Source organism: Eurypyga helias, unplaced genomic scaffold, assembly GCF_000690775.1.
Source record: "Eurypyga helias isolate BGI_N326 unplaced genomic scaffold, ASM69077v1 scaffold915, whole genome shotgun sequence".
Lineage (NCBI taxonomy): Eukaryota > Metazoa > Chordata > Aves > Eurypygiformes > Eurypygidae > Eurypyga > Eurypyga helias.
Window position 1 is genome coordinate 52,174 of NW_010253199.1, and position 16,758 is coordinate 68,931.

Here is a 16,758-nt window from a genome sequence, read left to right on the forward strand (position 1 = left end):
TCCCCTGTGACCCTCCATGGCTGCAGGGCACAGCCGGCCTCACCATGGGCTGCACCACGGTCTGCCAGGGAATCTCTGCTCTGGCACCTGGAGCACCTCGTCTCCCTCCTTCTCCACTGACCTGGGTGTCTGCAGAGTTGTGGCTTTCACATGTTCTCACTCTCTGGCTGCAGTTTCTTTTCCCAGGTTGTGGTGTGGTGGTTTAGTGTGGTATTTTTTTTGTTGTTGGTGGTGGTTGTGGGTTTTTTTGTGTGTGTGTGTGTCCGCACCTTTTTCCCGGGTCTAAAAAAATGGCCAGTGGCGGCGTTGTCTGGGACCCGTCGGGCATTGGCTCTGTCAGACACAGGGGAGGCTTCCAGCAGCATCTCACAGAAGCCACCCCTGTATGCCCCCTGCTACCAAAACCTTGCCATGCAAATGCAATAGATAGCTATAAAACGAAAAATATTAAAACAAAGTATGTAGAAATGGTATTTCTGTATCTATCAACTTGTAATTTAAGTTACTGAGTTACACTTAATTATTAATGCGATGAAAAGTTTTTTTTTTTTTAGGGCTGGGTAGTCATAAGACTGATAAATGCTGATTGTGTATTTCACAAATTAGTTTGTAGCCAAAAGGGCAGCTCATGTGTACAGATCTAAAGATTCATGAATGAGTTTATTTTATTTTAAACTGAGTATGAGAAGAGGAAAACCTTCCTTGCAGTTTTAGCACAGAGATCCTTTGTTAGCCAATTTAAAACTACTGGGAAAGGGTAACTTGATTTCTAATAGCTTATGATGAAAAGGAATGGTTTTATGGAGAAATATTGGGATGTGTCTGTAATGTTGAAAAAGAATCTAGGGATTTAACTTTATGGATTTGCTTAATGAAGAATTAGATAAAGTACTCTGCTGGAAGAAAGAATTGTTTTTCATCTGGAGTTGGTTTTCAGTACTTATACAATTATCCTGATTTATGAGCTACCTTTGCTGTGAAAGAAGTTCTAATTTTGTGAGTATATAGTATATGCTGTGGTATATTATATATAACATACAGCTTATAAAATACTTTGAGCATATATATTTTAGTTTGAATTTGAGAAGAATGCATTTGCTATGTATACAAGGATAGAATGCTCATGGTCATCCTTGAGGAGCTTTGGGAGCTGTTCTCTGCAGTTTTTTTTTAGACAGCAGCACTGGAAGTGAGTAATAGAATTTATATTCATAGTTATCAAAGCTGAAATATCGCTTAGGTAATGATATATCAGCTATCTTCTTAATTGCTTTAAAGTATTTGATTAACAACAGTAAACTTAAGCCTCACATCACTGCCTCTGTAAAGCAGGCACGCAAGTGTTATCTTAATTTCACAGGTGGGCAAAGTGAGGGAGGAAGAATGTGCTCTGCATGACAGCCAGAAAATCTGCACTGGTGCAGGGAGCTGGAGCTGGTCGACATCCCATGATCCTTACTTAATCCACACTCTTGTTTAAGAAAGGGTGTGAAAGAATTCACTTTATGTAATTACTTGCTTACAAAAGAGAGGAGCAAAAGAAGAGTAAAACAAGAAAAAGCTTATATGTCAGAAATTATCTTCTGTACCGTTACTGTGTATCAAAAAGATCTAGTGAGAGATGCTCCCTACAAATGGTTTCTGTTCATTGTTCTCCTTTCTCGCAGCTTTCTTGTGGTGATTTAGTTAATTTTAAAATCCAATTTAGTAACCCAAAGATTTGCTTGCATTCGTAAGTTAAAGCTTATTTTTGAAATCCATCTTCTTCAACACTGACTTTTTGCTTAATGCATTTGGAAATAACCATACAGATGGTTTCTGATCTCAGAAATGTAGGTGACATGGAGCTTCTGGAGTATACATTCAATTCTGATACCATTTAACTTAAGTTTTTATGGCATGGTTTATGCATTTTCCTTATGACATAAGGAGACAATAGCCTTAAGGAGCTGAACGCACACAAACTGTCACAAATAGTACAAAGGAATAAAAACCTAAGATGTCCTTTCCATTTGCTGAACTTCATTTCTTTGAGTCTGGGTATCGCACATTAAGGCTTAATGCAGAATTACTGTGGAATATAATAAGGTCACCATTTTAATGCTTTTTCTCACTGAACCTTTCCTGGTTTTAAATTTTGGATGTCTGTCTTCGAAAGGTGAAAGTTTTGAATTCTAAATTCTTCCCCTTACCATTTTGACACTGTTAGTAAAAATACCCTCAAATGAGGCGTCACAGAGCTGAAGCAGTGAATTTTTTCATGTTTGAATAGAAGAACAAGGCTGTGCCGCTAACCTGCAGCAGGTGGTATTTTAAGTGACTGCACTGTTGGGGCAATGAAAGCTGCGTGAGAAAGGACTCGGGCTGTGCGTTGCAGGGGATTCACTAGTCGTGCTGGAGCTGAGGGCTGTTCTGGGCAAAACAGCGTGTGTCAAGGTAATTGAAGTTTAAATGAATGAACAGTGGAGGTAAGCTGAGCAAGTGTAGCCATGGACTGGAAGGAAAATGATCCTTACATTTTATGCTTGCCCTTTTGTAAAATGTGGGAATGTATCCTGCTACATAAAAAGTAATTAGCTCAAACACTGGGGATGGGGGACTTTTCAGCATCCAACTGCTGAAACACAGTTAAGGAGAAAACTGTTCCTTGCTCCAAGTGTTCCTCCTCCCTTCCCTCCAATCCCACTGATTCTTAATTAGTAATAAATAGCAGTGATTATTTTGTCTGGCTGAAATCTGGGGGACAGTAGTATGAATATTTCTCTTGCGTTTCATTTGTGTCTGCTACTCAGTCAAATCTCTCTAAGTAGTAAAGCTGTCACGGTGAAGTGGGCATTGGAAGGTGAGTAGCTAGTGTGGAATTCTTGCTTATAGAAATGACAGTTCACATTTAACTTGTGTAGATAGAAGCATCTCTTTGTCATCTGTAATTGCTTTTGCCTGAATGAGAAGTTTCCAGGTTCCAGAGGGCAAAGTTTTGCAACAGAAGAGCCTCGGATGTGATTAATTTGCAACATCGTGTGTTGGCAGTATATAGAGCAAGAGGCCAAAACACAAAATGATGGGAAGCCAACACCTTCTCCCAGCTGAGTTAGTCATGATGTGCTGGGATTAGGGGAATCTTGGCTAAGTTCCATCATTAGGGTAACTTCACTTCCCTGAATGTCATGCTAGTGCAATTGCTACATATTTTCTTTTGAGAAAGGTTTAAAATGAAATTTGCTTTGCCTGTATTGATGGTTCTGCAAAGTAGGGTTAAAAATAACAGCAGTGTATTTTATGAACATGTACTCTTTAAATAGTTTTTGGAACCAGATGTCTTTAACCTTCTGAAATCTTTGCATTTCACAAGTTGTAGTAATACAGTTTCATAAACCAGTGCCCTTTTCAAATCGCTGTAACAGCAGTGATGGCGTAAAAGCCCTTTTAGTAATAGCACAGAAACATGAGCAAGAAGCTTGTATTGAAAAAGTCCCCTAATTATTATTAGCTTATTGCCATCCTCCTTTCCTAAATTTAAATGAATAGCAGGAGATTATTTTCCCCCTGTATGTTTAGTCACATTGCCATATAATGCATAGGCACACACACTGTTTTGAACATAAGACTGGACCAACTGGTGTCAGTAAAGGAAATAACTTTCTTTCTCTTGTGTTTATTCTAAATTCAAAAAAACTTAAAACCCCACAGAAATAGATGGCTGGTAAAGTGTGACAGGTATAGATGTAATTTGTATTGACTATAACTGGCTTTGAAAAGGAGATGAGTTTTCTGAGATTTTCATCTGTGAATGCTGATGTGTTAAATTTAAGGTCAGGACATATGTTCTATAAAGATTCTTGATGACACTTCAGTCAGAAGGGACCAATAGTATCTGAATTATTTCTTTTGGCTCATAACTGGGTGAAGAGGCATTGCCCAGAAGGTCTGTGACCAAGGTGCAGGTATGGTGTGAAAAAATCTGTTCAGTTCTACTCGCTGAATTTGTGAGGGTAGGGATTTTTAAATACCTGTGTCTTCTGCATCTCATGAATTATTTGGCTCTGTGAAATGGAAATTTAAACTGATGATTTGTATACTTTAACAAAAAATTAAATTTTAAAAAATTCTTCTATGATAGTTCACAGGTTTGTTTTTTTTTTTCCATGTCAGGACATCAATTTATATGTCCCTTATGTTAAATATGACTTTTCATCTGTGTCATGGCCATTACGTAAATACAGTTTCCAAATTTTTTTTAACCTAAAAAAAGTAGATTATTATATTTCTTCAATTTCAAGATGGGTTTTTAATGTTGTGGCATGTAGCTCTTGTAAGAAAAAAGTAACAAGCCTAATTTGACCATTAATTCCAATTAATTAATTAAGAATGTTGAATTTTTCTTACAGGAGATGATCACATGGAGAGAAAAGGTCAAGTTTTAATACTTCTAGTGGAACAAGCTCTCAGTTTCCAGGACTACAAAGCAGCTAGTATGCATTGCCAAGAGCTCATGGCTGCAGGTGAGGTGAATAAAAGGGGGTGATGTGGGGTGATCGTAAGGGAAATCTAAGTTCTGCCACATGCCCTCCTTTACCTCATCAGTAGGAATTCTGCATCATATTCCTATCACTTGTGAAGGTTACCAATCTCAGAGTATGTCTTGTGTTCCCTTGTAGGTTATTCTAAAAGCTGGGAAGTATGCAGTCAGCTTGGGCAATCAGAAGGCTACCATGATTTGGGTATGCGTCAGGAGCTGATGGCTTTTGCTCTGACACACTGTCCCCCAAATGCCATACAGGCATTGCTGGGAGTAAGCAGTGCTTTGCAAACCCAGGTAGGCATTTCTGAAACTTCTTTCATGCAAGTTCAGTGCTTACCAAAGTACAGGACACTTATGCTCATTTTTAAGTTTGTTTCTTAAAGTTTCACCCCCCAACAAGTTTATATTTGTTCTACTGTATTTTTCTATTTTCATTGTTACATTTCAACAAATGAGGTCTCGTTACAGGCATTTTTAGATGAGTTGGCTTTTCAAGTAGAAGTGCAGTTGTATTCTCGATCTTCCGTACTTTTAATTTCTTCATATATTGCCTGATTTAAACATTTTATTTGCCAAGGCAGTTAATCTTATTTTATTTTTTTCAAAATTTGTCAGGTTTTGTAACCTGTTTACACTTTGTAATGCAACTTCATTAAATACCCCACATAAATATCCATTAAGTGCCTATTCCTAATTTTTATGATCTCTACCCAATATACAGTGAAATTCTTTCTTCACTGATTTAAATTATTAATGGTTTCAACAACTGCAACAGACTTTGTTTCTGAGCCATCTTTATTAACTCTGCAATGACTGACTTCTTAGCTGATCATATTATTTATGTGAGAATATGTAATTGTGACATTTAAATACTAGTTATGGCAAGGTGACATAGCAGTCAAACTGCAGTGCAGTAATTTAGGTTGTCAGAACGTTAAATTTCTGTTCAGTGTCGTGGGTGAAGAGTTCATATTTGTATTAGTTGTCTAAGAGTTCACAATGTTCATAGATTTATCTTCATGTAATAAAAACATCTTAGAGGTTTCTTTGTTAATGAACATAATTTATAGCAAAACTGCACTGACGATTAATTTGGTAATTGCCCCAGGAAGCCATACCTAAGTCATCATTTCTGTCAAAGCACATTTAATCAGTTTCTTCTGCAATTATTTTTCTCCATAAACGTAGCATAAAAGCTTTTCAGTCCTGTTCATTAATGTTCCTATGTGTTCTGTCCAAGCACTCTGTATGTAGATAGATATATTCAAAAAAATCTTTATCAGAAGGTCATGCTGACCAGTTAGTATGTATGTGTCTTTCGTGGACTTCTGTGGCTCACAAAAACTGTGATCTTGGGTAACACCTACCTCAGTGGAGTTGCCCAACACATCAAAGGCACAGTTCAGATAATGAATGTCTTTCATGTGTACTTCAGCCTGCATAGTACAGCAAAGTGCATATAATTAAAAAAAAAAAATCTTAAACTGTGTGAAAAATATTGCGCAAAAACGCAATGAAGGGAAGGTCATTTGTCTAGGGACAACAGCTGCAAGAGGATGTCAGATACCTATGTGTTCTTCTCTCTGTCTTCCCATGCACCCTTGTTTTTCTATCATGGAAGCTCATGTCAGAATATCTTGGATTTATGACATCAATCATAATTCCTGCATTTGATTATTTGACTGGTAAGATTTTATATTTATTTTGTGTTTATAGATTCTTTATCAGGCTGTGAATTACCAGTTTCTTCCCTCAGAAGGAGGTGAGAATATAAATACCTCAGGAGCTTCTCCATTGATCAGTAAGGATACAGAGGTAAGCTTTAAAGGCAATTTTTGAAGTAATAACGATTTTGTTCTGCATTATGTTGAAGAGGTGAATATGAGATTTTAATAACATCTACCTGTTCGCTTGCTAAAATGCACGACATCAAATCCATGTACTAATTTCTGTTCTTAGATTGTTTTAAGTTCAAAGTTTCGCTTACTGGTTTATGCTTGGTCTGTTCTGATTTTTTGTTGTTTCTTCCTACACAGTCTTAACATCATCGAAAAAAATGTAAGCTCAGAGGTAGAATAGGAAAATGCAACAAAACTTAACACAGCAAAACCTGTTAATGTTGGTTTGATTTTTATTTATCTGTCCCAATTGCAAAGCAAGAAGTTTGAAAGTAAAACTGAGCTCTGTATTCAATTAAAAATTATCTTGAATTTAAACTTATTTTTCCCCTTTATTCTGTGCATCATGAAGTTTGACCTCTTTGCCATTTTATAACTGTCATATAATGCATGTGAAATTACTTCTCTGTGTAAGATTAGAAGGAACATGGAGTGTTTTGTGGGAAATAGAGGCAGGGCAGCAGGAAAAAAGTCTGTTGTTACTCTTTCTACCTTTCATGTTTATTAGTTTAACACATTTAAGTGTGTACGTGTACAATTTAAAGAGAGAAATGTACTTTCAAGAAGATCTAATAACCTATTTATGAAAGACAGGAATGTCTTTCATCCTCTTCAGAGTTGAAAATTTCTAAGTTCAGTTTATTTTTTTCCTCTGTTTTCAGTTTGAGTTCTCCAGGTGATAAATAGATCTTGGGAAGGGGTGAAAAGGCCTTAAAGAGAAAAGAATAGAGAAAGAAAAAAGGTGGTTCATGTTGCAAGGCTGGCTTTTTGAGAAAAGTATCTAAATAGCAACCTCTTTAATGTTGTTACACCCTTCGGTAGTTTTTACTAACGACAGCTGTAGATGGGACACGCTGGTCTGCCTTTAACACCATGTGGCTTGAAAAAGCATACTTTTTCATGTCATTGGAATGGGAATAGGTAACCTCTATCTAAATGCCTCTTTTTTGTATATGTGTTTCATATATGTATAGGCATACATGCATACTTTGTATGCATATGTAGTATGTAAACATACATATACGTGTTTGCATATGCAAAAAATAAAAGGGCAGAAAAGTAAATTAGTACTGAAAACTATTCAGAGAATGAGAGCTAAACACTGTCTCTGCTGGAGTTACTGGTATGAAGAACAGGTCTGTTCACTGGCAAGAATGCTTTTTCTAGAAATTGATAAATGAATCTCTGAGAGGAAGATTAAGTAGATGTTAATAAAATTACGGAGCCTTCTAATGTGGGTGCGAATACATAAGTTTACAATATTTTGATATATGTATATAACATATTTGTCATGCGTTGCCATTCATGTGCAGCAGTACTCCTGACGCTATGTTGTGACGGAACAATTATACATGCATATAAATGATTCAGAATTCCAGGGGTTTATCTGAGTTGAGTAAACTCACTAATTAACTATCTGAAGCAATTTTCATTATGCTGGGGAATTCACACTCAGAAAACTGACTCTTATTTTCCCCTGTATATCTCTGCTTTCTTTTTTTTAACCTTAGTTGTGGTTGGTTGTCTGTTTAGAATTGGAAGTAGACAGGCCGTTGACCTGGCAGGTTTATATGTTACTGCATGGAGGTTTTTTTTCTTTGTGTTTTAATACGGCTCCTTGGCATGTCATATTTCAGACTGCTGCACTATGAAATGACTTCTGTATATTTGCTAATTCTGTCTTTTTGTTCTTTCCCAGTTGACTTAATAGGGATTTATAACTTCTTTCATTTCTTGCAATGACACAGGAGGAAATATAGCCAAGAATTTAGTCACTGTATAATCCTTCCTTTGTTACAGACATCTGAAATGTTAGAAAAGCAATATATTCAATAACTCAGTTTCTCTGACTTAACTGAATTCCATAACTGCAATTCCCATAGTTCCACTTCAGTTAATTTCTCATGCTTCACTTTCTTTGTCTTGCACAGAATTTCAGTTTCTTCAAAGAAAAAAACAACCATAAGATTTTTTTATTTTCCCTTTTTCATTTATGCCCTGATTAACTTTCAGCACCCTTTTCTCAAGGAGTTGAGTAATGTTGTTCTTTCTCACTTATTCATACCTATCAAATTGGTGCACTAAATGTAATCTTCCTTGTCTTGACTAAGCTGCTTCTAGCATACATGTGTTTGGGCATCCTTTTCTCTGCTGCATTAAAAATAGGTGTTCCCATTCAAAGTTTTGGTGACTTTTTTCTACCTCTTCTTACCTTTATCTATTAGTGACTCATTAGTTGCCAGTAGCATTTTTTTATTATGCAGCCTACATCACCATCTGGTCATATTTGTCAGTCATTCTTTTCTTGATGAACTCCTCTCTAGAGATGTCTAACTCACTAAATTTTTGGGTTTTTTAAGCTTTTCCTCTGAAACTTTTTTCCCCATGAAACTTGCAGAACTCTGATAGCAGCTGGCTACGTGTCTTACATACAGTTTGCGTAGAAATGCGTTAATTAACACTGCTGTCATACTGACTCCAGTATAACTTCACTGTAATTTTTTGGTGGTCCTACTACCAGTGAAGTTCCTGATTGCTATGATAAAGATACATGTAATTATTCTGCAGGAACTAATGCATTTACACGAGGATGTACTTCATTACCTTAGTGCCAGCTTGTCACTATTGATTGAACTCATGGGTTCCCTTGGATAAATTATTCTAAGGAATCTCCAACATAGCAGATTACTTTTAAGCAAATATTGTTTCCCCAGCCTTTTTTCTTTTTGTGTGCTACTCAATGCCTCAACAGCTGAACTTTTGCTTTTCAAGCAAAATATCGCAGTGAGAAAAGTAAGATTTTGATTCACGAAAAGCATATTACTGCTAACATTATTAGATTAAAAGATAATGCTTAGTCATGACATGCTGTGTTGTGTGTAAAAGTAGAAACAGTAGCCATCAATTGCCTTGTAAATGAGTAAAAGCTGACTAAAAGCTTCATAATACTTAAAATATGCATGATGTCTTATAAAATCATTATCTTTTACATACCCAAATGTGAAAACTTAATTACTGTGAAGTGGCACATCAGCACAAGAGATATTTGCAGTTTTACATTTCCTTGAAAGCCAGCTCTTTGGTCGGAGAGCAGACATAATTTCTAGAGGAGACTATCTTCAAATTAGAATCATAGAATCATAGAATGGTTTGGGTTGGAAGGGACCTTAAAGTTCCAACCACCCTGCCATGGGCAGGGACACCTGCCATGTATTATAGGAATTATAATTATATTATAGGAATTAAATTATAGGAATGGTTTCCTTACATGTTGCTAAAGGAAAACAAAATTTCCGATTAACAGAGAATTAGCATCTTCTTTGCATTTGCATTTTTCCCAAGCATTAGATCTGTGAAAAGACAGTATCTTTTAAAACATTTGTGTACATTTACTTGATATGTCATGCATTTTTATCTCTGCTGGTTAGAAATTATTAGGGAATGTTTTATTTATGTAGCATGTACTGGGAACTGTTCCACCTAGGGTCTTTGAAATCTCAGGGGAAAAGTAATGCTGCAACTGATGTTTCGTAGAATCACAGAATGGTTTGGGTTGGAAGGGAGCTTAAAGATCATCTAGTTCCACCCCCCCTGCCATGGGCAGGGACACCTTCCACTAGACCAGGTTGCTCAAAGCCTCATCCAGCCTGGCCTTGACCACTTCCAGGGATGGGGCATCCACAGCTTCTCTGGGCAACCTGTTCCAGTGCCTCACCACCCTCTCTGAGAAGAATTTCTTCCTGATATCTAATCTAACCCTCCCCACTTTCAATTTAAACCCATTCCCCCTTGTCCTGTCACTACAGGCCCTTGTAAAAAGTCCCCCCCAGCTTCCTTGTAGCCCCTTCAGGTACTGGAAGGCTGCAATAAGGTCTCTCCGGAGCCTTCTCTTCTCTAGGCTGAACAAGCCCAACTCTCTCAGCCTGTCCCCATAGCAGAGGGGCTCCAGCCCTCTGAGCATCTTTGTGGCCTCCTCTGGACTTGCTCCAAGTGGTCAATATCCTTCTGATGTTGAGGGCTCCACAGCTGGACGCAGCACTCCAGGTGGGGTCTCATAAGAGTAGAGTACAGGGGGAGAATCCCCTCCCTCGACTCGAGGGAGAAAAGTCTCGCTCAGATTTTGCGGAGGAGGAGAAAAATCTCATTGTGGAACTCTGTGCACTATTTAAACTCCTTTTGTAATCAGTGGACAAAACTGTCAGTGGTGCGTAGAGAATAATGCAGATAATTAGCCATTAGATCATTGAAGAGAATAATGTGGATAATAAAACATTAAGTTCTTGATTCAGTTACTTAATCATAGATACCAGTAATTTGAGATGCCCTAAGTTATCCCTGTCCTTTAGCTACTGACCCAAAAAGTCTAGATTCTCTGTCAGATCTACAAGTGTTAAGCAGCTATCTTAATTACGGTTCTATATCTCAGACAGTTATCAAAGCCTGTGTTTGAGCAGCTGAATCAAATGCATTGTGTATGCGTAAGGCTGGATATTTTTTCAGTTCTAGTGGCATCCAGTGGCATCTGAATTTTAGTGTCATCTTAGGCTGAATCTTTTCAGTAGTCTCTCATTTAGGGTCAGGTTTATCTTTGCAGGATTGCAGTTTTGAATCAGATGGGTTCATTAGCTGTAACATACACTACAGAAAGGAAAGGAAAAGGAAAACCACCCCAAAACAAAACCCAGAAACCCAAACCAAAGTCCAAGGCACAAAGCCCTAAATCCAGAATAAACATGAAGAGTTATGTAAAAGACACTATTTTAAATTCCTGTTTCCTAAGGGGAGTACTAAAAAGGGAAAAAGAAAAAGTAAAACTAATACTTGATGTTCTGTCTTACAAACAGATCTGTTTCACCTTGTTTTTTTCCTTTGTAATGCAAATGCATAATGACTTTTAATGTGTAAAGTGTATATATTGCATGTTTTGTTGCTTGCCTTTGACTAATGGTCACTAAAGACACCCCATCCCCCCTCCTCAAAAAAAAAATCCAGGTTACAGGTATTCTAATTCATGAGTGTCTCTTCTGTAGCTTATTTAAAAAATAGTCGGCTTTGTTATTTGTCCTTGCATTATACTGCTTGGGATTACATATGTGTTTGTATGAGTATATGTATATATATACACATGTAAATACTTCAGTTGTTGTTTTAGAGTATCTTGATAATTCAGAATTTGTTGGCAGACTTTTCTTATATCAATTTAGATATAAAACAACTTTAAGATGCTAATTTAGAATTAATAAATTGTTGTTACTATTATTTTGTTTTTAATGAGAAATGCTTACTTTTATAAGGTTATCACGAAGAAATAATATAAGAAAATGATTTCCACCAAACACCCCTGTTAACCCGCAGAATATAACTTCTTCCTGAGGTTACACTTTAATTGTATCCTCTGCGTTGTCCTTTTAAAATGAGACCTGTGGCAATCATTAAGAAATAATTTATTTTATGAGAAATTGATTCAGGGTAGCAAAAATTATAGCCTGAAAGTGTTGCTGTTGCAGGTACTCAAAGGAATGGCTTTTCAGAAAACAGAACTTTTATTTTTGGGGAAAAGACTGTAATTACTCGAAAGAGTTGAAATTATTTTTAGACCTTTTTTTTCTTAGAAAAAAATCAATAAGAGTTTATCTGATCGCAGTAGAGCTATAGAAGCAGACACACCAGCATACAAGTTAGCTCATTAGCTTTCACACTACTGAAGGAGGTTTATTGTAAAAAATGTGTTTTGCTGCAATGCAGTTTGGAACTTTGGGGAAGGGTGTTGGGGGTTTCCTGGTTCTGTTTGGCTTTGTATTATCTTTTTCCCCATTAAGAATCAGTTGTATCCTGCAGCATGTGGTTGAAAATGGAAGCAGAGAGAGAAATCTGTGTTCTGTTGGTGCATGTCAGAGAAATTACAAAAAGCTTTTGTACCAAGTACCAAGTATGGTTTATTAAGGGGGCACACGTGAAATGCTCCCCCACCCCACTAAGCCACAAGACATAGTTTTCTGTTGCTTTGTACTTTTCAGAGGACTGAAAATTCTGGCTTCTTACAGTTGGTAGAATCATAGAATGTTTTCGGTTGGAAGGGGCCTTGGTGACCATCTAGTTACAACCCCCCTGCCATGGGCAGGGACACCTTCCACTAGACCAGGTTGCTCAAAGCCTCATCCAGCCTGGCCTTGACCACTTCCAGGGATGGGGCATCCACAGCTTCTCTGGGCAACCTGTTCCAGTGCCTCACCACCCTCTCCGGGAAGAACTTCTTCCTGATATCTAATCTAAACCTCTCCACTTTCAATTTAAACCCGTTACCCCTTGTCCTGTCACTACAGGCCCTTGTAAAAAGTCCCCCCCAGCTTCCTTGTAGCCCCTTCAGGTACTGGAAGGCTGCAGTAAGGTCTCCCCGGAGCCTTCTCTTCTCCAGGCTGAACAAGCCCAATTCTCGCAGCCTCTCTTTGTGGGAGAGGTGCTCCAGCCCTCTGATTGTCCTTTGTGGCTCATTGTCCCTCTGTATGCAATGTAGTTTCTTCATTTAGTGAAGTAAGAGCTAAAATTTCCAGATTAGCCAGTAAATTCATTAGTGGCTTGTCTGAGAAATGCAAAGTATAATTTCAGAGAAATTTGAAATAAATGATGAAGCCTTAATGGAGAGAAGGATGTAAGACAGACCTGCTACTTCAGTGGTCAGCTTGAAGCAGTTGTTTACTGCATACTACAGTACAAGGTACTAAAAATAAGTTTGTCTACAGTGAAATTCTGCCTTATTGAGGCTGATACGTATTGTCACTGAAGTTATGGTGGGACGTAATTCACTTGAACATGGCATCCTTTTGCTCTGATGTCTGAAATTCTGTCATGAGTTAATAAGTTGTCAACTAATATCTCACGTCCAGTTATACGGGTTGAGTTTTTCTATTTCAGTACACATCAGTGTACAGGGAAATGAATAACAAAGTTGTTAGGGAGAAACATTGTATATAAAGAAGTTGAATTTTGCTGTACGGAGGAAAATGTTTTCTGTTGTTGAAGACTGTGTTTACTTTAGCAAGGTAATTTTATATTTATGTCTAATGTGTAAGCTTTGTAAAGCATGCAATTAACACAAACCTTTCCAGAGTGGAATAGTACAGAGCAACCAACATAGATGTTCTGGGTATTACTTAAATTTTTTACATGAGGAAGACCTGGTACAGAAACCTCCATTTGTGGAACATGTCTTGTACTTTTAAGAATTGACTTACATGAGAGTTTACTGAGATGGAGAGAAGATACTTTGTAGGATAACTTGTAGAGATATTTGTGCTTGTATTGCAGGTACAGTTTGGGATTGTGAATAGGCAGGGGTCTCCCTTCTTTTTTGCAGTCTTAGGTTTTCTATATTCAGCATCTTTTAAGTGCCAACTGCAGAATTTCAAATCTTGATGATTCTTTTTCGTTTGATGTGGAGCTGAATGTTTACATCTCTTCATTTCCTCTACTGGGAATTCAACTTAATTAATGCTACCTTTGTACAAATACAAGATTGTCTCTATGATCACCTTTCCTGAGTTGCTAAATGTTAATTTTAGCATGCTCAATCTCCTCATTTGTAGAGAGATCATTATTTTAACAGAAGCATTTGACAATTGTGTAAAACCTTACCATTATAAACTTTGGAATTCAAAACAGGTGGTGTCTGTGGAAACAAGAGATTTTAGTTGAATTAGGGACAAAATGTTCTGTTGATGATGCCACTTCAGACTGAAACTTCTAAATCATATTTAACTTCTCTTTTGTTTGTTTTTACAACAGCTATTGCTTTAATTAATGATCACTAAAATTGTTATTAACATAGTGTGCCTAATGCATTTGGCTTTAGGTCATTAGCCTGATTAAAGCATGAGTCTAACACTTGCTGTTGTGTGTGGATATGCTCACAGGATGAAACCAAGGCCTCCTCTAGCCAGTCTGCCGATTTGTTGTACTGGACGACATCAAAAACCATGAAGGTGTTGTCTAACACAACTATGACTACAAAAGCCATGCTGCATGCTGTCAGTGATGGACAGTGGTGGAAGAGATCATTAACTTACCTTCGGCCATTACATGTAAGGGATTGCAGATGTGTCTGCAGATGTTTACATGTGCACTCATACAGTGGTGTAACAGTTGGGCTCCTTTGTAGGGATCTGATAACTGAAGACCTCAAACTGATAGATGGACTAGAGACATCAAGGGATTGTTTGCAAGGGAATCCCAACGAAAGAAGTGGTCTAAAGCTGTTTCCTTTTCTTGTTTTCTAAACTCTTTTCTCCTGCTTTAGTGTAGTGTGAGAAGGCATAGCTGAAATTTGGCAGAACTTCAGAACTTTGGGGAAGAAAGCACAGTGAAGTCCACTCTTTAATACTGTCATTGTATATTCAAATCTGTTCTTTTTCAGTTTCTCTCTTCTACTTTCTCCATAATTTTTATGATACTGGTTTCTCTGATGCTACTTTTGAGCATGATTCTCTTTTTTTTTTTTTTAGAATACTGGACCTTATTCAGCATTGGTTTGTATAAGATGATTCCTATCTTTCTCTCCCTGATTTTAGTGATATTTTCCTTTACAGTTGCTTCCCTCTGAGCAGCAGTTACAGACTTTTTAATGAGCATTTTTTATGGCTAGGCTCAACTATACTTATTTTTCCCAGGGCCAAGAATTTGGAGATGTTTTAAAAAGTGGGCCTGGAGAAAATGTCGCTGTGGAAAAGCAAGGCTGTCATCCGTTTTATGAGTCTCTGATTGCTGATCCATATGTTGCAGAAGTAAGTTCCTGTTGCGGAATTCAGAAGTGTTTTTTTTCTTTTTTTGTGGAGATCTTATGATTAATGAACAATATGGGTTTTGGATTATTTGCGTGACTTGCAAGGATTTGAAATCTTGTGCAACAGTAGGAAAAATTCCAACATTAAACAGAAAGGAAAGCAAATGCTGGGACCGAGGTAGATAATTGCATCTGATGCAAGTGAGCTAAATATAACTGCAGGGTACAGTGCGCATGTGTCAGTTATCTTATTTTACTTCTAGTCTGAAGTCAGCTATGGCACATACCAGAACAATTCTTTGGAAAGCTTTGCGGAAGTGTTGCTGAGAACAGAGAAACTGACAGAAACAAAGAGCGAAGGAAAAGACCTACTTCCCACGACAGAAGGTATGGGTATATTCACTCCTCTATTTACTATACATAGTAAATACAGGAGAATATGTGGATGGGTTTAAATATGGGGAATTGCACACAAGGATCTGAAGTCTGGTTATTTTGTGCAATTGTTATCTGGTTCAACATCTTACATAGGTAAGTACTCTTGACAGAAGTACCTGCAGTGGTTTCAAGAGAGGTAGTATTTTTAGGAGCTGCTCAATAAAGACTAAGTGTCTGAAATCTGAAAGTTGACTTTAAAAAGCAGAAAATTATATTGGCGGCTGACAAAGATGCAAACATTAAAGGAGGAAAAATTATTGCATTTCTTGAATACTGCCATGTACAAATATTTAAATGGAAATTTTCAGCTCACTGTTGTACGTATGCCTGTGTGTTCATTTGTTCAGCTTCTGTGCCATTGTTTATACAGCTTTCAGTATTGCAGGGTCATTACAATATTTTATTTGCTAATTAATGTTCAACTGTAGTCTCTGGAATCATTAAAACTTTTTGTCTTCCTGGAATTTCTACATTTTATAGTTTATGCTTACTAATTTGCTAACTAAAAGAGTTTCAATTTTTACACAAAACCACCTATGATTTTTTTTTTGTCTTTCCTTTTCATTGTCTCCTGCTGTTTTAAGAAATGAACTGTTTAAATATTTACATGCTGTTACTGTCTTTTGAAGGAAGAGATCTGTATTATGTTTTACTCTGTGGTAAGTTCTGCCATGAAAAATGAGTGTATTAAATCACTTGCAATATGAGAAAAGTTTCATGTGAGGTTTTCTTCGTAAGCCACACAGTTTTATTTCAACTGTTCAGTGGAAATCAGCATAATTCTCTTCTAGGTACATTATTCAGTACTTAGAGATGTGTGATATTTCTGCAGATAACCTCTACAGTTGTGATATATTAACGTTGTTAATTAGAAAAAGTCAGCAACAGCTTGTCTAAATGAGGATGTACTCACGTTTTGTTCCCTTTGTGCACTCTTAATGCAAAAGAAGTTTTAAATTGGTACTGATGATCTCTTTTCTTACATGCTGGAAGCCTGCAGGCTTCTTGCTCTGATGCCTGTGTCTTAAAGGAGAGTGAGGCAAGGATTAAACAGTATTGATTGCTTTCTTAGGGCAAATGGTGTTAGTTGGTCAATCTTTGGTAATAGAATCATAGAATCATAG

At 37.2% G+C, this 16,758-nt stretch overlaps 1 protein-coding gene across 1 annotated transcript in view; it reads left to right on the forward strand.

The window, feature by feature from the left end:
* NBAS (neuroblastoma amplified sequence) overlaps nt 1-15,583 on the forward strand; it is a gene marked incomplete at both ends in the record, with an annotated part of 62,460 nt that extends 46,877 nt beyond the window's left edge. Inside the window, 6 exons of the mRNA XM_010152573.1 lie at nt 4,389-4,502; nt 4,659-4,816; nt 6,239-6,337; nt 14,331-14,498; nt 15,084-15,197; nt 15,460-15,583. Coding sequence (XP_010150875.1) covers nt 4,389-4,502; nt 4,659-4,816; nt 6,239-6,337; nt 14,331-14,498; nt 15,084-15,197; nt 15,460-15,583 — 777 coding nt within the window. The remainder of the gene's footprint in view (nt 1-4,388; nt 4,503-4,658; nt 4,817-6,238; nt 6,338-14,330; nt 14,499-15,083; nt 15,198-15,459) is intronic.
* Between the last annotated feature and the right edge of the window lie 1,175 nt (nt 15,584-16,758).